We start from the raw sequence: 24,965 nt of genomic DNA, 5'->3' as shown, positions 1-24,965 counted from the left end.
CATTCAAAGATTGCAATTTCAATCGGTTGCTATAGCGCCCCCCTTTGGCCAATTGATGTAATATTGCTTCATTCGCATCCTCCCATGACCCTCTACCACTGTGCCAAATTTCACATGGATTGACCAAGTCAGTGAGGAGAAAAACGTGGAACAGACACACAGACAGAGTTTTCGTCATTATATAGTAAGATAAGATCGATAAATATAAATTCTTTGTTCCCCATACATTGATTTATTTTTGGCAGTCCACTGTAATATCAACACTGACTGCCACATATTAATCTTCTTGGTTTTTTTTCTCCTTACTATTCAAATAGGGTAAAATCTTCTTTCATTGTAGAACTGTGTGCAGCATATTCGCTGAGCCACTCCTCCCCTTGCTTTGTCAGGCATTGTCTCAGCCCTGAAGCCTATAATTATGGCCATTTATGTAGTCTATAGCTTATTCATCATAAGAAATATGTCACAAAAAGTGCATAGATAGGACTGCGTTCAACCAAACCCCTTTGGATTACAAAAATGCATAAACACATCAAACCTTTTGCTGAAAAACAACACAGCTGAAGCTTTAATGTTCGGTTTTGATTACTACCGAAGCTCCTGAGCCCCCCAAAAGTTAATCAGGACACCCCTAATAAAGAGATAGCACAGATCTACAATATTACATAATTTAAAAAAGTGCTTTTATAAATATCCAGGGGGAAAATATGACTGAATTTTAACACCAATCCCTGTAGAGCGCCCTTTGCTTTAAGATCAAAGCAGATGGATGGAAATTTGTTTTTATGAATTCAATTAAATCACAGTTTGTGTGCATATGCAATGCCCAAGGTTTCTATTCGAGGCAAATCACTGTTGTGAAGGTCTTGACCTTTGATTGTTTTGTTTTTTTTGCCGTCCTCTAGCCTTGCTCTTGCCAGCCCACTCCTTGGAACATGGGCAATAATCACCCACACTCAACAGCGGGCTCTTAAAATACATGAATTATCCTAGCAGAGAAAAGGGTGTGTATGCAGATGTGGGTGCCTCTTTAGCTCCGTTTATGGGTCGTTAACTGACATGTGAGAAGATAATTTGTCTTTATTTGTGCATATTGATGTGCATCTGAAAGAATGATTGTGTGTGTGTGTTCATGTACATGTGTGTTACTGATCTTGAGCTGGAGGGCTGTGTGGGTAGAAGCACCCCATGTCGGTATAAATTGATTTCCAGAATCCAGATGCTAGGTGCTCTATGCAGGAAAGAGCTGTGTGCTTCTGCACCCATTTACGAGAGGAAAAAAAAATGTTTATAGCTGTGTGTGTTTGTGTAAGAGGTGCGTTTGAGAATGAGTAAGAGGGTAAGAGAGAGACAGAGAGATAGATGATAAAGGAACGATGACATTGGAAATCTGATGTCTCTGTTTCCATAATTGACCAAAAAGTGAAAATTGTAGTTTCCAAGTTAGTCAAAAGTGATTTGTTTCCTGATGCAACCAGCAACCTGTTTGAAACAGCTGGTTGTTTGGTTATTCATGACGACCAGAGTTTCCGTGCATTTCATATGTGTGTAAGTTCTTTGTTTATGCATGAAAAGAGAGAGAGAGAGATGCAGCATGTCAGAATAAGTGTGATAAACAGTGAGGCGGTGGAGACACACACACACACACACACACACACACACACACACACACACACACACACACACACAGAGCCTGCATTTAGAAACTGTAGTCACCCAGAAATGACAAACCCATCACTTTTTTGGCAGGCAGTTGCACAAGTTTAGCATATTCATTACAATGTGGTTTACAGGGCAGGTCTTAGCTGCATACAACAGGCTAATGATGGATGGTGGCCATTAAATCTCTATGTAATTCCCTCCTTGTAATTAATATTGATTTTAAATCAGCCAGCATGAACACATTTTAATTGGTAACTGCATTTTTAAAATGTCATGCACATGACTCCTTCCACCATCAGCACAGCGGGAAGGAAAATGGTCGCCGATTTGACCCATTTCCAGATTTCACTCCAACTCAGGATTCATTTGGATTCATTGGTTGAATGTGCAGTTATTTCCCAGTGAGTATTAAAGGCTAAAGAAGTTTCTGAATACTTAACCACTGGTTTTTCACCATTATTAAGTTGCACAGTTTGTTCTGGGAGCTGTCCGTTGCTATGGTGCTGAAATCTTTTCCCCCTCCAAAGCACACCCACTAATACAAAGACGTGTCTACTTGAGACCACTTGTAATTGGCTGAGAGCAGTTCAAGTGATCCCTCCCTCTAAGACTGATTTACATGAATACTTGTTGGGCTCAGGAGATAGAAATGATACAATAATCCCCATGAAAAAAAACTAAGATTAAAAGAAATAAACCAAAGCAATATATTCCTTTCGCGGTGTTGGGAAAGCTACTTTAAAACTTCAAATTACTTCACACTGTTAAACTACAGCAAAACTAGCCTAGGGAGAAATCTATGTTTGGTTAACTAAAACTATACTGAGGAAAAGTACGGTAAACTAAACTTAATAACTAGTTGTTTCTTACATGCATATCAGTAGCATACTGACTCTTTATTAGTCATTATAAAGCAGAATATGTTTGTAAATCTCTTAAGTGGTCCATTAATAAAGAAGATATTTGTGCTGACTTTGTTCTTCTGCACTGTCTGGGACTAAAACCTGTGCATCTCAATAAACCTCCATAAGGTGTAACTCATCACTTTAAAATAGGATCTGTTAATTGCAGTAGTTGAGTGCTATAATGGATTTCCTGAGTATGAAGTGGAGGCAGCCTCAGAACAGGAAACCCGTGTGGGTTAATATCAGTAAGTGTCAAACTATTAGTGACATAGTCACATATCAAAAGACGGAATTTAAAGTTTTCTGGACAACAGAACCTATCTATCTATCTATCTATCTATCTATCTATCTATCTATCTATCCATCCATCCATCCATCCATCCATCTACATAAGAACAGACCATATTTATTAAGTGTTATTACGGGACGGGACTACAGGGCTGGAGCCTATCCCAGCTGACAATGGGCGAGAGGCAGGGTACACCCTGGACAGGTTGCCAGACTATCACAGGGCTGACACATAGAGACAGACAACCATTCACGCTCACATTCACACTTTTAGACAATTTAGAGTCACCAATTAACCTGCATGTCTTTGGACTGTGGGAGGAAGCCGGAGTACCCCGAGAAAACCCACGCTGACATGGAGAGAACATGCAAACTCCCCTGTGTGGAGAACAGGAACCCTCTTGCTATGAGACGACAATGCTACACACTCTACCACCGTGCCGCACAGTCACATGCCAGCAAAACAATGCCACTCAGTTGAGTTTATTACAAAAAGGGTCCATTGTGCACCAATCATAAATAATACAGAAAAATTAAATAACCCTCTACTACTGGGAAAGTGCAGTCACCTTTAATTTGGTATACAATGTCCATCAGTCAGACCTGTGTTCAGAAACTAGAGTCCAGGTGGTGGTATAGCACCAAGCAGGATTACTCAGTTCACCAGCCACTCAGCAAGAGGGTTCCTGGTTCAAACCCAGGGTTGGGGGGCCCTTCTGTGTCAAGTTTGCATGTTCTCTCCATGTCTGCTTGGGTTTGCTTGTGGTACTCCAGTTTCCTCCCACAGTCCAAAATCATGCAGGTTAGGTTAAATGGTGACTCTAAATTGCCTGTAGGTTTGAATGTGAGCATGAATGGTTGTCTCTTTGTGTCAGCCCTGTAATAGTCTGGGGACCTGTCCAGGGTGCACCCTACGTAGGCTCCAACCCTCCGTGACCCATAACAGGATAGGCTGTGATGGAAAATGAATGTATGAAGGATAATTATCATTACTTATCACTAATTGTGTACAAACTGGGTTCAATTATAGTAGAGAAGCAATGGTAAAATGATAAAAAAAAAAAAAAAAATACATTATTTGCTTTTATGGCCCTAACTTGTAGTTTCAGTAGCTAACTACACAAAAAATGACAAATAGTATTTCAACTACTTGAACCACTATGAAAATATGAATTTAGCTTAACTACCAACAACCTACTGCAAATTGTAAAACTAATGGTTTATTAGGCTACTGTAGTTTAATGGTTTTGACGTTTTTTTACACTACATTCTGCCCACCAAGCCTCACATAAAGTCTTAAATATGAAATATAATAGGTGCGTAATGAAAAGACCATGACACTCGCTCTCACACACTGTCAGTGAGCAGCACAGAGGCTGTTGCAGGGCGACAGCAGCAGCACCGGGGCATGGGCAGGGTTGCCAGCACTTGAGTGTAATTCCGTGTGGGAGGAGGATGGGTGTGTTTGAGTGTATCTAGCCCTTTTCTCATCACACGCTCTGCTGTGCGCACAGACTGAAGACAAAGCGCAGAGAGGAGTCCACCTCTCCATGTGATGTGCAGCCGCTCGGTGAGGGCGCAACAGTAATCTCAGATACTCCCCGCATTTTTTTTCTCCAAAAGATTTTATTTACGCTGCATGGAGAGTTAACCAAGTGCGCCTCTGCCATTTTTTTGCGGGTGTCCACTCACTTAGTGCTCCCTCCACTCCAGCTTCAACATTTGTGAAGTGGCTGCCTCACCCGCTCGGACCGGGGGCCGTCTGGTCTCTGATCTGGTCTCTGGAGTCCCCGGAGACTCGACGCGCTCCGTCAGAGCCAGGCTGTGCGGCTCCAGGATCAGACCCGAGCCACCCCGAGCTCTAGCGATGGAGATGATGGAGGGAGACGTTATGGACAAACTCGAGGACATGTCATCGGTGTACGACTTCGATCCGATCACCGGCAACATCCCCGCCACCAAAGTAGAAATCACCGTCTCCTGCAGGTGAGTTGCGGACGCGGGGAGCGCACGCGACGGACAGGAAAGTTCGGTGCGGTGTGGTGGAAAAGTTATGACAACGCCCCACCCTTCCTGTGGGGTTTAGTGAGGACTGTTCAGTGAGAGGCTGATCCGTAATACATAGATACAACTTCTCCTATACGCTGGTAAAACGCATAATGAGCTGCAGGTTTTTGGGTGGGGAGACAGGCTGCAGTCTGCATGGGTTAGTTCACTTATCAGGAAAGTTGTTAAGCCAATCTGTCTACCAAGATTATTGAAAGTAAGCGTTTTTAAAAAATATTATTCAGTTGATTTGTTTGCAATTCCGTGAGAAAAAACTTCTCACCTCTCACTGAAGGCGTTTCCGACCTGTGCCATCAAAAGGAGGTCTGGAGATGTGGAGAGCATCACATTAACTCATGCATGCTGATGTTTAAATGGAAAGGAAAAGGAAAGTAGAGGTGTGTGCAGCACTGGCTATGCATGCTCCTACTGGAAAGCCAGTTAAGGAGACAAACTATGGTTTTAATGTTGGGTGATACAAGCAGAATGCCCTTATATGCTCCATCAAAAGTCCCAAAATTTTTAAATCTAGGACTCTGTGCACCTGGTTAAGGCTGGTTTGTCTCCATAGTGGTGCTTATAATAAAATGTTGGCATTGTACATTCCTGCAAACCATTGGTATGTTACACTTGTACATTTCGAATGTATCATATCAACATTTCTAGAGTGGTTCTCATTACATTTATAGGAGTTGAGTGTCTCATGATGAGGAGGAGGGGACTGTGGATGGCGTGACACCTAGGCGAGATGGCTGCCACACAGCAGACAGCAGCAGACCACTGTTGAAGACAAATTTGGGCATTTTTTGACAAGGGTTTGGGACATTTCCAGCCATGTTTGTGCGATAAAATCAGGGTATTTTAAGCCAAAACATGATGTTTTACTAACCCTAACCAAGTGGTTTTTGTGCTTAAACATAACCACAACACTGTCATATCATAAAATTGAAAATAGAAACATGAAGAAATATAAAGTTTTAACATATCCACACGAGATGTACAAATGCAACTCATCCATGGTTTGCAGAATTGTACAACGCCAGCAGCTATGCTGGTGACTGGGTTGAAGATCCTGTCAGACGGAAGCCTCGTTCATACTGAAGCTCATGCTGTGCCCATTGTAACCACTGGCAGAGCACTGAAAACGTCTTGCCTTCCTTTTCTGCATTCTTTACAAAGTACTGGATGTTAAAGACTTAAAAGTTTTCTGACATTCACACAGTGCCTGTGTCCCTGACTTCAATCTTTGTCACATTTTATACATTTTCAGTACAAAGGTATTTTTCTTTCTCAGAAAGTACTTCAGGAGAAAAAAAAATCCCCCTGCGCCAAATGAATCTCCCCACATCGCCTGTTCCATGAGAATAAACAGTCACTCCTCTTCCCATTAGAAAAGGTTTTAAAGTCAAGGCTTTCAACGCCTTTTGCCTCTCAGACACTCCAGTGCTGGCATGTGTTCACATTCTTCACACACACTCGCACACACACGTTCACTCTGAGAGACATCTCTCTGGTCTTTGATGCTGGGTTTTAGGTTGGTGAGCCATCGAAGCAGAGTGAGTTTGAGCTATAACAAGCTGTGTGTGCATTATTGATGGGCTTTCTGACGTTCAGAGAAGCTCACTGCCACATCTCTCTGCTCAGAGTGGAAAAAAAAACAGAAAAAAAACAGACCCTGGCAAGAAATGAGTGTTTCATTTGACTGAATGAACAACCGTTTATTTATTTATTTTTTTATATTCTGCTCGTTTGTGTTGTGTAGAAAATGGTGGGCGATAGTGGAGAATCAGTTTAGTTTCAAGCAGAGAGGACGGCTAGCAAAGTGTTGCGTAGGCTACCAGTCAAAGCCCAGCATGGTTTCGGATTTTGTGTTTTTCTGCTTGTAACGATGAGGTGATTGGGATTACATGCCTCAGTGATGCGCAATTAAGCACCATTCAGGTAAATCATGAGTCCTATTCTGATAACTCCCTGCAAATGATTTCTCAGACGTGTGTGTGTGCGTGTGATTATGTGCTGATGTGTTGGAAAAAGAAGGAGACAGGCAGAGTAGTGGTGCAGATGCCTTCTACCAGAGAGAAGAGGAGTTTGGGAAGAAGAAATCATTAATCGAAAGGGGGAGGGTTGATGCTTTCCCCTGCTGCTTCACTGCCGCTTTGTGTGTGTGTGTGTGTGTGTGTGTGTGTGTGTGTGTGTGCGCGCATGCGTGTGTGTGACAGAGAGTGCAAATGAGTAAGAATAAGAGCAAGACAGGCTGAGAGAGTTCATCTCAGAAAACATTTGATGCATGCAAGGTTCAAACTACAGGCGAAATGTATGTAATCGGTTGGAATATACAGCTACACACTCTGTTGCAAACATGTCTGATGTTGGGTGGTGGCCTATTGAGCTTTAAAGACATCTCAAATATGCACAAGGTTGTTCCCATACTGCCAATTTCCCTACATACACTGCAATTCCAGTGGTGTTAAGACAAATATGAAACAGTAGGCTACTGTATGGGGCACTCCTGAAGCAGAAATCAACAGCTAAATCTCTCTGTCACATTCAAACACTTCTAATAACAGGTCAAGGCCTCTCAAATCCTCTAAATCCTTTGTACAGATGTTGTGTGAGTCAGAATCCTATTCAAGAAGAGAGGCTCCCCGTTGGGTCTTCTTCTTCGCTATTCTCCCTTTGTCATCATGTACATGCACTCGCTTAAATCTCCAAACCATGATGATAGCTGTTCCCTCCTGGGTTAATACCCCTTATTACAGGCTACACTCCCTGCTTTTGACAACGGATTATTATCAGGGCCAGTGACAAATGGTGAGGGGGTGGGTGGGTGCTGGATCTGTAAAAAAAAAAGGGTGGGGTGGAGGGGGGTAAAAGAATGAAGGATTTAGTGTTACTATGCATAAGCAATCTGTTCGGTGTTAAGGCAGGAAATCATATTTTGTCACGATCAGAGCCTTTATCAAGTGGTTTTAGTTGCCTAACCTCAAAAATGCTTTAAGTCCTTAGGATACGTCTGTCACCATGTTCACATCTCTCACTATGTTTGATGTGTCGTTTTCAGCATGTTTGGTAGGAAAGCTTGGCCTTCAGGAGCTACAGTTATGTCAGAACTGGAAAACTGCTGAAACAGTTTGACACAAAAAAATAAAAGGGGAAAGAGGAGTATGTGGGGTCTGAATCCAACCTGTGTTTTTTTTTCTTAAAGTGGTGTTTACACTCCCACGGGGCTTGTCAGTCAATGGTTCTGCTTCCTGGAGAGAAATGAAGAGAGAAGGGTACAATTGGCGTGTGGACAGGAAAGCAGAGGTTTAAACCTACAGCCACAGAGCCGAGGCACGGCCTTCATGTTCAGCCCTTTGTTCAATCCCTCCCTTTCACAAGCAAGTCAAAGTCGGCTCTCCCATCCCTGCTCCACTGTCTAGTCAATTCAAACATTATAAAGAAGTACTTATGTGTCTAATGTGGCCCACAGCCATTTACCAGTCTCCCCAGTCAGCTGAGTAGAGACCGTCTGGCTTGTGTATTGAAGAGTAGGTCAGTCAATGGAGGAGCACCAGCTGCTGAGAGCGATATTGATAAGCAATGAGCTCGCCTGGCATTACTGTGTGCTGGAGCCTGCACAGCCAATGCAAGAAATCCACATAATCAAGCAACCACATTTCTTACTTTCCTAAAGCCCACTTATATTTCACCAAAACTGTCAGCCCTGTGTCCTGGAGATTGCCTTCATGTGCAGCTAATTTGAAACGGCAAATTTTTGAGGGAAATGCAATGCCAAGCGAATCATGTTTTCTATTAATTTAATGAGGAAATGTGGCTGATTAACCGATCTGGAAAGACGCAAAAATGTTGATACCTAATGTATCAGCATTATTTTCACATATTTCAACATATTTTATTTGTTTTCTACCATTTGTTTTATTAACATCTGACCAAAATCACAATCTTTCACTAACCATAACCAGAGTGTCTTTGTTGCAAAACCTCACCACAAATAGGAGTCTGGACACAAACGCGGGGTTCTGATGTCACAGTCCTGGACCCTGTATGTCCAACAGGGACCACCTCTTTGCAAATCCAGCTTGGTACGTAACCTGCAGTGTTTCAGGAACTCAAGGAAGTATCTCTGAATATAATCTAAGCAGTAGACCCGATGAGGATGTTATCAGCCCATTAAATGGCTGTTGTGTGTGGTAATAGGAAACATAGATATGGGTCAGTAGGGTGCCTATTACACCCATTGGTAGGTTCAGAAGGCTGTTATCAGTCCATTCAATGGTCATTAAAAGACTGTAAGGTTTTCACTTTCCCTATCTTAGGTTTAGCCACTTAAGCAATGTAATTGCAAAAAGATCATGGTTGGGCATAAATATTGGTTTCACATGTCACTCAAACCCTGGGCTCCTGGGTGCAAGTCCTATGTTTGAACCATCCATCACCACTTCCCACATGCACAATGGAGAAAGTCTCATTATAGACCTTTAATTTTCTTCCACTTAAAATTATGGGTGCTGTAGGCCCCTACTAACCCATATCCACGAAACTTATCACCGCTGATATCGGCCATTTAATCGCCTGATAACAGCCAAATCAGCTGATCACCACAACGTAATAATGAATGCAATTCAGTAAATGTAATTTCTCGAAGCCTGGGTTGCAACTGCAGACGCAAAGTCCAGCGATCTCTGAACTACCCAGAATGTAGTTTAAGAGCACTTAACTGCTGTTTTGAAGGTATTCTCACCATTTGGATGAAGACATATTCTGTCCAATGCACATTAAATGAGGTTTTTAATCCCAAGTTGCGACTCTTGACATATTTTCTTGCTTTAGAGTTCTGCACAGGCCTGAAACTGAGACTTGAACCCAGCCTATACCTGTGTCTCTCAGATCTTACCTGATTGAACCCACGTAGTACTGCAGACTTTAAGACCTGAAGACAAAGCTATATATCTCCTGGTTGTATAAGAATGTTACTGAATGCATTTTGGCCTTTGTAGGTATGTGCAAGGTGCTGATGAGAAACAAATAGGGATCAGCAAGGGTGAGGTGTGATTGGCAACAAGCACTGGGTCAAAGTTCACATCGACTACATTCAGAGCAGAGAGAACCAATTAAACCATTAATGGGTTGTCCTTTTCTTGCGAGTGACACCTAATCTAAGATCTTTAATAGGGTGAAGATGGATCTTGTAACTGCTGAATTTAACGCTAATTGGTGGCTTGTGGTAGTGATACAATGTTTCTATACCTGTAGTTAATATATGGCTCCTTAAAAGTGGGGAATTCTCATCTTGTTTCCTGAGTGCAGCGCATTGCATCGCATGCTTTGCTATGATTAAATTCCTCTGCTAAATGTCTGGATGGTCTGCATTTGCATACGCTTTTGTGCTTATGAGGACCCTGGTTTCAACATCTGATAGGTTCCTTTACGGATCTGGGACAGATATGAAAGCATCTCACACAGTGTGGAAAAGCCCTGGGGAGATCTGACGCCACGACTTATCATCACTCTGATTTCCTATGCTCTTTCACATCACATCTCTCTAGGTTTGAGCACTTTTGGTATGAATATGTACCGCACTGCAAGCATCATCGAAGCTAATTAACCATATGAAGAACGTGGTGTATAAAGCACGAGCTCAGCTTTGCAAACTGCAATATAATTATCCTGCACATGACCCAACACCATCACAAGTAACATGAACCTCTCTGTCCCTTTCTCTCTCTCACGCTCACATGCTGGCAGTAATTTTGTGGCACAACAGACTGGGCACGCTGCCTGTTGCCACACAGCCTAACTGACTTAAGCTGGTTAGAGAAAATTAGTTGTGGAGAGAGAGATGGAGTCAGCGAGAGAGGAAAAATAGTGCGGATGGTGAAGAGCAGATAAACAAAGACAGACTGAGATGAGAAACATATGGAGGTGGGCATGTTTGTCATTGCACAGTAACTGGAGGACAGGGAAGTGAATTCATTAAGAAATGCAAATGAGAGGGAGGCATGTTTGGAGAGAAACCTACAGCCAAAGTGATAAACGTTAAATTTCTGCTTGTGGCAGGTGATTCAGTTTTATTATCACCAAGAGCACACGAGCTGCAGGTGAGTCTCAGTCATTTATGTGATGCAACATTTCTGTGAAATGTGAGCATAAGCAGTAAAGGAGAAGAATGAGGATCTTTCAAAAATATACCCAAGTGTTGGAGGGAGAGCACAAGTTAAACGAAATGACTCTTTCAGCTACGCACACTGGGGCTCATGAAAATTATAGTATTTAAAGTAGCAATAAGCGGAATTCATCATTTCTAGATTGAAGGAATTAAAAAATTGCTAGGTGAAGAACCAGAGGTGTAATTTCATCTGGAGTATAGCATGACCTCACACACCCTCTCTCTTTTTCGAAATGAAATGGCAGAGAGCGGAACGTCCACCTGAAGATGACCAGAGTTGGAATGTTAGCATGGCAGCCGACTAGTACTAACGCTAATGTCCCCACGCTTAAGCAGGCTCCCGGAACGGGGAACTGCCCGTTGGTTCGACAGCCCATTGGTTCGACATCCCACTGTTCCGACCATATTAAACTCATTGTTCCGAAGTCCGTTCCGAAATCATCATGATGCCCTGTGGTTAAGGTCTGGTTAGGTTTAGGCACAAAAAACACTTGGTTAGGGTCAGGAAAAGATCATGGTGTGGGTTAAAATGAAAAAGAAAGTGACAAACACATAAGCCGTGAGCCTGCTCCGCCTCAAGCTGGTCGCGGCGCACCATACTCCCGCCGAGAGCCGTTCAGCACCGCGGACAGTCGGACTAATGGGCTGTCGAACCAATGACATGGACCCCCCGGAACTTTAGCATGGCAGCCGACTAGTGCTAACACTAATGTCCCCACGCTTCTCGGCTCCGGCTCACTGAGCCTGGCGGAGAAGCGTAGGGATGTTAGCACTAGTCGGCTGCCATGCTAACGTTCCAACTCTTCTCCGTGGGCTCCCGGCTCAGTTGGAGTTGGAGCATTAGTGTGGCAGCTGACTAATGCTAACGCTAACAGGAAAGCAGGGAAATAGCTAAACACAGCAGAGACCGAGAGTGAGTGAAAGATGTCGCTAACTTCTAAACTAAGCCAAACTAAGTTGGGTGTTTAGGTTTTATTTCCTCGCCCCTGTGGCGAGTGAATCTGCCTGCAGTGAAAGCGGGGCTAACCGGTGCTTCCTCCTCATGCTCCACTTCACTCAGCTGCCAGCACAGCCAGTTAGCCTCCGCTAACCGAGCCCTGGTTTATTATTCAGGTTAATGTGGGAAGAAGCAGCAGGTATATCGGGCAGCTGAGTGAAGCTGAGTGAAGCGGAGCCTGCGGAAGAAACACCGGGACCGTCTGGATGTGATAGTCCGTGGAGATGCTGTGCGGCGCTCGGCGGCACAGACGAGGTGAGTGGGGGGGGCAATATATATTGTGCATATGAAATACCAAGAAAGTACTTACTAGTACCTTAAGGTACAAGTCAAGCAGTACAGGAAATAAACAAATCTGCATTCAGAGGAGACTTAGAAGAAAATTACACTGAAGGTTCTTTTAAATTATGCAGTACTTTTTAATAATACAAGATACATACAGAATACTAGCAGACGTAAGCCTACATGTCCTTTCACAGCTGCAACATCATGAACAGGAGGCAGGCTAAGACTCATTAACTCTCCCTTTATGTATGAAAATAGATCTGTTAATTTCATATGTTGTACTGTCACTGCCTGCACACTTTCATGTGTCCTTTATGTTGACATAGATACGTCAACTAGCACTATGGGAAAGAATAAAAGTTTCTGACAGCAACAAGCATGGCAGGTCGTAATAATATACCTTTTAACAGATGCAGCGTTGTAGACAGCGGCGGTCTGTGAGGCCATAGAATACATCTCAATATGTGGATAGAGAGTACTGTATTACCATTTTTTTCCGTTCCACCATTTAAAAAAATGTCTTCATCTTGTCCTGAAGTCATGTCTCGCTTGAACTACGCTACACTTCCCCCAAGATTTTCGGTGGTACTGCTACATTTAGCCCATGTCTATGTGCAGTACAAAATGTGCACAAATATGGACAAAATCAACGCAGAGTACAGACAAGAGGCTCTGTCTGTGTATACGTATCTAACTTGGACTATACATGAGCCTCAAGAGAACCCTGCAAAGGGTCTCAGATATTGATGAGAAAGATTAAATTTTACAAGCTCCAATTAAAAAGTCATTCATTAACAGGGCTGCCCCCAATAGTCGACCGAACGTTAGTCAACCAACCAGAAAGGTCATTAGTCTGCAAGATTTCATTGGTCGCTTAGTCGCAGAAAAAAAACACACACACACACACACACACACACACACACACACACACACACACACACACACAAAATAGATACTCAATTAGGAGCTGTGCTTTGTCAAAATAAATCAGAACCTAGCTGACTGGACCATGTAGGAATTTAATTTGAAAGTACAGACACATTAACATGAAAGTTAATTTACCATTAACTGTACTCTGAAACAATGATGTTTTGCTTACAAGAGACAAAAAACAGTCTGAATGTATAGGATGGGCTCCCATACAGTGGATTTGTGAGTACTGAACCAGACTTTTTCTAATGTAACCTGAAGCAAGGGCAGCACAATATCGTTTTTTAAAAAGTGTTGCGCGATAAACACACAGCGAAAGACCATGATATTGATTTTTTGAGTTAGTAGAAAGAGCCTTTCAGGAGAAAACTGCACTTAAAATGTTACAATTTTTTGTTAATGGTGCCTTTTATGTTCAGTTCAGTGTTCAATTTGTTCAATAAAAGAATGATGGAAAGAATTTTGATTAATTTTTTAAATTCAACAAGCAGTTTGCATCAGAGAGGTAGAACTGACCACACTTAAGCTCAGCTCAGACCAAAGATTCACAACGAGACAAAACTGTTTTAGAACATTGCAGAGAAAACTTGCAGTGGTGTGAACTGGCTGTCTGAGCTCCACTTAAGCTGGCTGATGATGTCACCTGCAGCTCAGCTGGTCAAATCATCGGCAGCACATCACCTGCTTCAACAGCCAGTCGGCTTGTGGTGAAGTCCGCTGGTCAAGTCAAAATGACTTGACCAGAATGCTGATCAATGATCAGAATGCTCTATCCCCGCCAAGCCCTGTGTTTCCGTACTCATGGTGTTCTGGTGTCGGATGGTGGGTCACTGCTGCTGCTTGCTGGTTATTTCTATGATTGTGCCATATTTATTATGAATACAGTCCATGTGATGCTGATTTTGTTCTTCTTTTACACTGTTTCATCACTACTACAACTGCAGCTGTAACCAGTCTCACTATCGCTATCCTCACTCATGTTTTAAGAAGCTATAAATTATATTCAGCTACAAAATAAGCCTGAAAAACTGGGAATCAGAACAGAGGTACAGAGATTTGTTGCATAGAAATGATACACCATCTCATCTAGTTGCATAGGTGTGAATCAGCAGGTTTTTAGAACATTGCAAGTGGTTGCATGTTTCAACTCATCTCGCCACAAATCTTTGGTCTAAACTGGGCGTTAGATATCTGTTTATTCATCTCAAGTATTATTGCAATATTCAATGCTATTGCATATCGCATATTTTCCTCCTATCGTGTAGACCTACTTGAAGCCCCACAAAATGATGTAAGCTAATCATTTGCTACTCTTTGGACTTGGAAGTAATGCTGGGTTACTATTGTAGTAGTAAGCTAGTTAGCTAGCTAATACTAGCAGCTCACTTTGGAACAAACATGCTCTGAAATCTACTCCTAACTCTTTTCCTCTTATATTTTTGCTTTTGGAAAAGAAAAAGGGACAAAGACAAACTTTCAACTCTGACGCTGCTGCCACACCTAATCATGGTTGCTAAGCTAGGATTTGATCAGCACTGCTCAGAGGAGGTTAGACGGTCAACTGGATAATACTGGCTTCCAAAACCTCTGAAATTAATGCACAAGTTATAGAACATTTTACAGCACAATTTCCAAGGCATTAATATTCCATTAATACTTAACTATGCTAGTTAAGCCATCCTCAGCATGGGCAAGTTTATGAGAGCCAGAAAAAGAAAGACCAAAGAATAGAGAAAAACACCAGAGAGTTGTGAAATTCGAATGACTAAAATAAGCAAGACGGAAAAGCAAAAAGCTGATTAATTAAGACGACTATCTGAAAGATAATAATACAGCAACAACCCTGAATTACCCAGAGAGAGACAGAGGCGATGGGCTGTTTGGCCTCAAGCTTTGTGCAATCATGAGGGACATCACACTACCACCTCTACCTACTGGCACCTCACACTCCGCGCACAGACAGACAGACAGACACACACACACACGCAGCATTTTTGTTCAGCAATAGGAACCATCTGCTTATAGGCAGTTTATGCTTTGAATTTTTAGTGGAACAGTCTTCACTTTAAAGGATTTTTTTTCTCGTTGAGGCCACACAGATCTTGTTCCTTTTATTCCTCAAGGTTCAGTCTGTATGATCTGCAGTGTTATAAAGCTGGAGCAGCACCAACAACCATTGCGCTCCAACACCTGCAACACTGATGAGTCTGCCTCTCTGACTCCAACCCTCTCCTACACAGACCTGGCCTCTTGGGGGCCATTACACTAAATCTAGTGACAGCAGCTCACAACTTTCCTATTCCACCTCTTCTGCTTTGCTGGTAGCTCTGTTTTGCAGATTGCCAATAGACAGTCACAGTGGTGTGGTCATCAATGAGTGTGTGTGTGTGTGTGTGTGTGTGTGTGTGTGTGTGTGTGTGTGTGTAAAGGCTGTTTTTTAACAGCAACATGGGAAAAACCTCACTCTAAATGGGTGGGCTTTGTTATCGCTAACTTTATGGTAAGTTACGCCCACAAATCCCAGGCTGGGGGGGGGCGATAAACTAGCTAGCTAGCCTGTTGGTTCCTGATGGAATGAGAGTAACGTTACAGCTGGTAAGGAGGGAATCAGTGTGCAAAATTTAGTATCCAATCGGTTTTCAAGACTAACTTCTAATGAAAAGGTGGAGTTTGTTTTCCAGTAATAAAATTGAGCCCCTAAAGTCCTGGAAAGTGATACTTTTTCATCCTGTGCACACAAAATAATAACTTGCATACACAAAAACAAAAAATGCCACCTTTCAGGACTTTAGGGGCTCTGTAGTAATGTGATCATCAAATCAAATAGGCCATTGCACTGACTAATTTTTTTCTTAACTGGGTTGGAATTTTTTTTTGAGAAAATGGTCATCAAGCAGAATTTCCAATCAATCTGTAAATTTACCAACATAATACACATTTACCGCAATTTTGCAAAATGACTATTTTCCTAAAAAACTGTACAAGATCAGCCATGACATTAAAACTACTGGTGGGTAAAGTGAAAAACAGTGATCATCTTGTCACAATACAATATTCTGCTTGGAAACCTTTGGTCCTGACATCCATTTGGATGCCAGTTGACATGCACCACCTCCCCAAACACCGTTGTAGACCAAGTATACCCCTTCATGTCAACAGCACTCTATGACGGCTTTGGGCTCATCAACAGGACAATGCACCATGCCACATGGCAAAAACTGCTTAGGAATTTCTAGAGAAACCTGACAAAGACCTCAAGACGTCGACCTGGCCTCTAAATTCCCCAATCTGATCAAGTATGGGATGTGCTGGTACCTCAGAGGTATTCCTGATCCAGGGTGGGGCACTCTTGGATCGGACCTGGCTCTGACTTGTTGAGGCATGGACACAATACCTCTGGGGGTGTCTTGTGATGTCTGGCACCAAGGTGTTGGCAACAGATCCTTGGAGTCCTGCGGGTTGCAAGGTGGCGTACTGGCACATCCCATGGATGCTTGATCAGATTGGGATCTGGCTAATTTGAAGGCCAGGTCAACGTCTGAAGCTATTTGTCATGCTCCTCGTGCCATTTCTAAACAGTTTTTGTGGTGCAACATGGTACGTTGTCCTGCTAGTGTGGCCACTGCCACTGGGGAGAACCATTGTCATAAGAGGGGGCACTTGGTCTTGGACGGTGTCTGGGTGGGTGGTGCATATCAAGTGTCATCCACATGAAGGCCAGGACTCAAGGTTTGCCAGCAGAACATTGCATTTTAACAAAATGATCAATGTTACTCACTTCACTTCTGCTGATCAGTGTATATTTAATAGTTCTCTGAGCCAATCTAATTTATAACATTATAACAATACTCTATTTGTTTGTAGTGGTGGGTTCCAAAATGCCATGATCGCTGTTCACTATCAATGTTTTTTTGAAGTGTCTGTCGCTAACGGTTGCTTGGCTGTGTTTGCACTGTGATGATGGAGGCTTACATGATTTTTTTGCTTTGTTTGTTTTGTTTTGTGTGGCGGGAGGGGTTGGCTATCGTGCGTTTTGCATGCCAGTTCATTGTCACTGTATTCCACTGAAGTGCAGACACAGCTTCTGTGATGATGTGATTATCTGTAAGGACGATTTGCATTAGGAAATCAGCTGTTTATTTGTTTTGGTGACAACTCTCTCCCATCCTGCTGTTTGCTCATTGAATTACAAAGGCTGGACTAGCATATTCATTTTTGTTTCAGAGTTGGAATTGTCAAGTAACTTTTGCAATACTACAAGAGAGGACACAGTAAGCTATGCTTTTCTTCACGACGAGGGAATGGGGGTCAGATGGCCAAGTTTCAAGAGCCATCTTCATACCACTTAAGACCCACAGTGCAGGAATAGATCGATACTCTGTTTGATTTTGGTCCGTACGCATCTTTTTGTTTATTGGACATGTGATACATTGAGGTACATGTGTGCGGTTATAAAATGGCTTGGTTGAATACTCAATTCTGACTGTTCCAAGGTTAGGAACTAATTCTCAGTAAAAAGACACCTCCTCCATCTGTCTGGCCAAACTCAAATGCAATAACAAAAAACCAAAATGAAACAAACAAATAAAAAACCATCTGGGGCCCTATTTAGATGGTCTAAAACGCAAAGTGCCAGGCATGCGGCGCATGGGCGTGTCCCAGTCACTTGCTAGTTAGACAGCGCGTTTTCAAACTGTGCGCCATGGCGGAGAGTCTAAAAGGGTTGGACTTACTCTGTGAATTAGTCATGGGTGTGTTTTGGGCGCATCATTCAATAAGCCAATCAGAGTGTCACCTCTCATTCCCTTTAAAAGAGGAGCGATTGGAGCACATGGCGGAGAGCTAGTTAGATGGTGGACCTACCAACTGGAAAGAGTGAGCATTTTACAGCTGAGGAGACGGATCTCCTCGTGTGGGAGGTGAAGGCCCGTCAAAACCAGATCTACGGGGACAGCAGACAGGCACCCAAGCTCCCCGAGGTAAAGCAGGCGTGGGATCACTAATACAAGAAAGATCTTACTAAATATCTGTGGAATATTATTCAAACCTGTTTTCATCATATAACAGAGCACAGCTGTCAGGACTGCCACGGAGCTCCCCAAGGTGCTGTCCTGCAGCTAGGACCTGTTCAGCGTCCCCCCCCCACCCACGTTTGTTAATTGTTTTCACATGTTTCATAGAGCTGTGTTCTGCCTCTTATTTGCATGTGTGTCCTAGATAACGATATAATAATATAATATAATGTAGCCTAGTATAACATGTTAAAATAAATGCAAGGTGTGGGCTTTGGTTTTCAATCAAAAAAATGATTGATTGGTCAAATAATTTCACAATTTAATTTGTCATTATTACAAATTATGATGATCATTATTACTGCGATTAGATCATTCTGATTAATGACTGACCATTAAGACGTGTTTCTGATAAATATTTTAATGTGCACAATAATAACCTTTCACAATGTAATCATATTTTTATTTGTTATCTTTGCATATGTGTGGCTGCTCCGTGTGTGTCTGAGCAGAGTGCACGCGCGTTGTGCACCCGCCCAGAGACGCATATTACTAACTTGTTTAACAGCGAAATACTGCACCGTTGACTTTAGACCAGGTTTTCATTGGTCACTGGCGCATTTGCTTTTTATGTCATCTAACTAGCAACGCGCCATGACTGCGCCTGACCACTCCTCATTTTTAGACCAACACACCCAGAGAAGTGCAAGTTCATTTGCTACTTAGACGACGAGGGCGCAGGGCGTGAAAATGACAACTGCGCCTGCATCTAAATAGCAATGACACTTGCGACATGGATTCTGCGCCCTCTGCCGTCCACTTTAGACCATCTAAATAGAGCCCCTGATCTCTGACCAAGTAAAAAGAAGGCCCACCCATGAAACTCTGTGTCCCCTTGTCTGGCGCCAGCACTGTTGCAAGCAGTACATATTAAATATGCATCAGACTTGTTTTATTTTCTGTTTCTGCCTCCACGACAGCATTGATCTACAGACAGCATATTGTATGTTGCCGTTTCTGTGTGGAAGTGTTTGCATAAAGACATTTGGATGCTTTTACAGCATGAAACACTCTCTTCTCTTGACCTGGCAGAACCAATCAATTATTGTCTATGTCTACTGTCTTTTTTTGCCTCTTTAAATGCCTTTCTTTCAGCACCCTCTGTACACTGATGGACGGACTGTGACTAATGCTTCCACTAAATCAATAAAGTGGACTGTGGGCATGTTAAAAAGATTGTAAATGTCAAGATCACATATCCGCACTTTAAAAGCAATATTTCCCTTTACTTTCTTGTTTTATATGAATTAAAAAAATGTCCCCATCTTTTCTTTATTATTTTCATCTCATTACCATGATATTATAAAGACGCTGATTTTTATCCGTCACTTCTCACCCAACACCCAATAATTCCCTCAGGCCCTGACAGCAGCACTGTTCAGTTGTCAGCGTCTTAACACAGCCGTGGCTATAATCAGCTCTGTCAGCTCTGCTGCTGAGAATTAACTGTCTCATTGCTGTACCCATCAAATTCTTCCATCCTGCACACTTTTGTATCAAGCTCATATCTTTTGGCTCTTATGCCTGGGTGGCAGACTCTCCCTGAATACAAACGAGCCCTGGTGAAGCTGCGGTCGACAGCGGCAGAACATTAGTGACGTTAAGTCCAAAAGGAAGAGGAGTAACGCTCTCTGCGCGTGTTAATGATGGTTCGCTGTCATGCTGGCTTTAGTGGCTGAGTGGCTGAAACCGGGCTTTGATCTGTGCTCTCTAACTGACAGGCTTGCTGGCCGACTGGCATGAGCAGAGGAGTCATGGGAAGACAAAGTCAAATTTATCGGTGAAGGACTGGGGAAATGGAGGGCCACCTAAACACACACACACTCGTTCTCTCTGTGTCCCAAATACTAAAAAAAGACTGTGACCAGTAAACATGTTGGAAGGTTAAAATGAATTTCAGTTTGGGGATGGAGTCTGTGGCCTCTAAGAGCTATGAAATGTAACTTCTGTTGTGAAGCAGACGTCTCAGATTGCCAAGCAAACCACTGACAGTCAAGCACAGTTTTATCTGAAGGACATAGATACAAAGCCATATTCATTTTCACAACAACAACAATCGACAAGAAAACAAAACATGCATGCTCCCTCAAATTATTCTCCACTCCAGCAAAGATTTTTGGTGTACTAGATTTTCTAAAAAAAAAAAAGTAATCTTCTCACTATGGTCCAGAATTTATTAGATATTTGGCTACCATGTTTCATTTTTTACATCCTGAAAGGCCAACTTTCAAAGTAGATTTCCTGATTGTGAAAGTGAGCCAGGCATTTTCCATTTCATTTTTGTTATCATTTCAGTGCGACATCAAAACTTTTATCAGCACTCTTTTCAAGCCCGATGCTATCAGTGATGTTACAGCCAGCTTTATTTTGACGGGTTGAAAGCTCCAAAGTTGATAGCTACACCGTCACCACAGGAGTATACTGATATGTCCATGGTGGCAAAGGTGTTAAAAAAATACTAAAATGCATATGATATAGTATCAAGTTCCTAATCATGATCAGAAGACCAGGATTATCAAATCTGCGTTAGCAGCAATATGTTGGAGTAACCCAAACTGCAAATGTGTTTGCATTTCAAACACATTAAAACCAAGCATTTGCCCATTTGGATACACACTGCTCCTGCTGACAAACTTTGTGTCTCAGTCTTCCCTCAAGTCAGGATCGGGGATTGATGAGTGTTTACGCTTGTTTGATGTGCATGTGGGGAATTCTGGGTCACCAGAGTCATCTGTCTAATTGGTGGAGCTGTTATTAACGTCTGACCGGGGTCTGTGACTTGCTTGTTTGGCTCCCTGATTAGCATTTTATCAAAGTTACTCTGGACTGAGGGATCGCTATCTCATGAGTTTTGTTTTTTTTTATTGGGTAATTGGATTCATTTAGCTTTTCGGCTGGAGTATCTGACATCCCAACAAAATTAAGAGGCCACATCTCTGAAGGCGCTATAATTCATAGAGCTCACAGCAAATAAATGCAGTCTGTGGAGGAGATGGATGTAGTATTTATAGAATATGACGTGACAACTGTCTATGCTGAAAAGAAAACCAAATTTTGAAGATGGTTAAAGGATGTGGCTGGGGGAATGTCACAGTCTTCTCAGACACAATAAATTGCATATTGCCACATCTTAAGTTAGCAAAATGCTGGCTAACTAGCTACGGTATTGCTACACCAAGAGGAGTCAATCTAATGTCACATTATCAATGTCATTTTGCTTCCTCTGTTTTTTGTGGTAACATTAAAGAGATTGGGAAAAGGACAGATAGGTTGGTTTCTAACCACAAGTGCTATAGCGTAGGCAACTGGACTTGCTTGCGTTTCTTGAAGACGTTTCACCTCTCATCCAAGAATCTTCTTCAGTTCTAACTGACTGGTGCAGACTCTCAGGCTTTAAACTCTGTGTGGGTGTGAACCCTTACAGAGTCTTTGAGGTCACATGTGAGTTGTTGACCCACCTGGCCATCACGTGCATCATTAGATGGCGTGAAAGAAGCCATCTACTTCAAACTGGAACAACCATCGTCACACAGAGGAGGTGGCCTATGACACTACTTATCACCCACCTACAATGCAGTCTTGGGATCCCTCCCCAGAAGACTTCGCACCCATTCACACCTGGTCCCATCTAACCCTAACGACACACGATGGCCAGGTGGGTCAACGATCAACATGTGCCCTCAACGACTCTGTAAGGGTTCACACCCACACAGAGTTTCAAGCCTGTGTTTCCACACCAGTCATTTAGAACTGTAGAAGCTTCTTGGATGAGAGGTGAAACGTCTTCAAGAGATGCAAGCAAGTCCAGTTGCCTACGATATAGCACTTATGTTTATCATGACCTGGATGACTGAGAATCTTCACCGACATGTTGGTTTCTAACATATTTTACAGATGACATGAATTATCGTTTGCCAGATCAAGGGTAACATTCCTTTGTTTATATTATCACTGTAAGGCTATGTGCAGCCTTGAAGCAATTAACATAACTTTCTACATTAAAGAGAAACTAACATCAGGTCAGCACCATGCTCTCTTTTCAGTAATGAATGCAGTTCTTTAGAATACTAGACCGATGGGAAAAGGGGACACATACCCGGCAGCACAGGAGTAATGTTGACTGATCTCATGTCTTCTCATCTTTGGTCTCTACTTCTGCCGTTTTCATTGAGCCCTGAAGCCTTGATTCATGTCAGTTTCCCCTGTACATAAAAGTTAACATCGTGACTACATCCCTTTCATAGCATACTGTAGTCCTTGCTGTTGGCTTTGTGAAGCTATACTGCCTGACGGGCAGCATAAATAAGTAAGTAAAATTAATTTATATAGTGCTTTTCACAGACATAGATCACAAAGTGCTTTACAAGGGGAATACAACAAACAACAACAGTAACTAAGGGGGGCGGGACTTAAGATCAGTCAAACTGACCATTGAGTGATCACCAACAGCCGAAGAGTAATTTGCCATTTCTCTCACTTTTCTCATAAAGGATTAGGAGGCACACATTGCATCCACTGGCACCATTATTGTCACTCATGAGACCAGATGCATGCACTGTAGGTAAGGGAGCGCAGGGCACAAGCCAGTGTGGGGTCAATTGTAACATGGACTTTAAAAGTGGTTACACAGGGTCATTCCTTTTGTGCTTCTGGCCAGTTGACCACAATAACGGCAAACAGTGACCTGCAAAATTCCACAGAGATTGGACGTGTTTCAGCAGAGAGTGTTTTCAGCAGACATAAGTAAATTTCTTTGTCATGCTTGTTTTTCGATTACTGAGCTGTCAATGTAAGTCACCGTATCCAACCATGTATTACCTTAATAACTGTCTCGTTGCCTAAAACATAGCACTGTTTTTGAATAATGTACCCAACGCCCAGCAAGTGTTAGCAAGGCTTGATGAAATTTCCACACAGTGGGGTTAGTTGTAACCTGGTGTTAGAGCTAAGCCTCCTATAGTGTATTTTCTCCATTTTTGCACTTCACACTTATGTTGAGTTTAAACTAATGTCTTAATTAAATGAGATATACCTTGTATTTTCAATTTGGCAGATATCTAAGTGACACACAGTTTCACAGTCTTGTCAATATTCATTCATTCAATACTCATATTTTGACATGTGGATATAGGTTACCCATTCCTTGTACATCTATGAGTCCAACCATTGAATATCACTGACAGACTAACAGATGGATGGATACCTGTGCGGATACCTATCTTTCCCCTGATGTAGATGGAGACCTATTGTATATAGATAGAACTGTATTGAATTAATTGTGTTAAACAGACTTTTCCAGCAAGTGTTACCACTAACCCTCTGCCTGTTACAACTAACCCCACCAACTGTTCTTTAGTAACAGGGATGTGCATGTTGTTTGAATAAGACAAAAAAAAAATCCTCTCAAACTGTTTTAATGACATTCAGCCCAAACTAAAATGTGTTTACCCTGAAAGAATGCATACTCACACATATACTTATTTTGGAAATGCAAGGTTAGAATAAAAGTCATCAATGTGAAAAACAAGAAATGTCATTAAAGTATTTAAATCACAGATTTACTGCAATAAATCAGTTAGTATAAAACAAAGAGTAAAATTGCATATGCAAAAAGAACTTTTCCAGCAGCGGTATCACAGCTCCACTTTTTAAAAAAAAATGAATATCTTGTAAGTTTCCAAAGTCACCTCAAAGACACACTGACTAAATATTTCGTTCTTTTTTTGCCTGAAATCTTAAGAAGAAACATAAAAAGTACAAAACTCTGAGCATCAAAACCTTCTGATAAACAAGACAGGTGCATGAACAGTCATTTAGCTGCGTGAATTGCACCCGTTGTGCAGCAGCAGAAGCAGCTGTCCTCGGCATATGTGATGGAGTAATGGGAGCTTAATGGCTCTCCATCAGAGTTATTGAGGGAGGTGAGTCACAGCTGTGGACAGCTACCATCACCTGGCAATTAGAAAGATTGGGCTTTTTTTCATCCTCACCAGGACCACATACACTGCAAGTGGTGCATCCTAATGGAATACAATGAATCAATTTGTTTTGAATGGCACAGGCAGACTCAGGTGATTGGACGCTTCCACTCCTTGGTGGAGCGACTGCAAGAATGCTTATTGGTGTCAAGACTTTCCAGAGTCGTATCAGTCACCCAGGGTATAATGAATTATATGCGCATTCTGACATATTCCAATAATAATATGGTGCTTATTTTAACAAATTTTTCTGACAAGGGGATGGTAATTTCAGTCTGCAGTGCTTAAAATTAGAAACAAAAGCTGGTACGCTTCAGCTAATGAGCTCAGCTCGCTTCCAGGTATGTGGCCTTAGGTCTGGATCTGCCAGTTTCTCTCTATTGGCATCTGATATAGAAACATTGCAGTACCATTGCAGTTAACCACCAAAGTGCCTGAGCTCTTTACCAACACGTGTATCATGTGTCCAGTTTAACTTCAACATATAGGATGTTTTATGCTGACAGGATGTTTGGTCCAGCACACTGAGCATTATGTTCAGACTGAAAGCACAAAGTTCATAAAGGGCATCCCTGCAGCAGCTACGGCTTTATTTGTCAAAACACAGTGTAGGTTTCGTTAATTTGAGAGGAC

General features: G+C 42.3%; 1 protein-coding gene across 1 annotated transcript in view; it reads left to right on the top strand.

Moving 5' to 3' along the window:
• The first annotated feature begins 4,369 nt into the window (after positions 1–4,369).
• cpne5b (copine Vb) overlaps positions 4,370–24,965 on the top strand; it is a 180,283-nt gene continuing 159,687 nt past the window's right edge. Inside the window, exon 1 of the mRNA XM_050037339.1 lies at positions 4,370–4,841. Coding sequence (XP_049893296.1) covers positions 4,723–4,841 — 119 coding nt within the window. The 5' untranslated portion in view covers positions 4,370–4,722. The remainder of the gene's footprint in view (positions 4,842–24,965) is intronic.

This window comes from Epinephelus moara, chromosome 24, assembly GCF_006386435.1.
Source record: "Epinephelus moara isolate mb chromosome 24, YSFRI_EMoa_1.0, whole genome shotgun sequence".
In the NCBI taxonomy this organism is placed as follows: Eukaryota; Metazoa; Chordata; class Actinopteri; order Perciformes; family Serranidae; genus Epinephelus; species Epinephelus moara.
The sequence above is the reverse complement of the archived record's forward strand: the minus strand, read 5'-3'. Positions and strand labels throughout refer to the sequence as shown.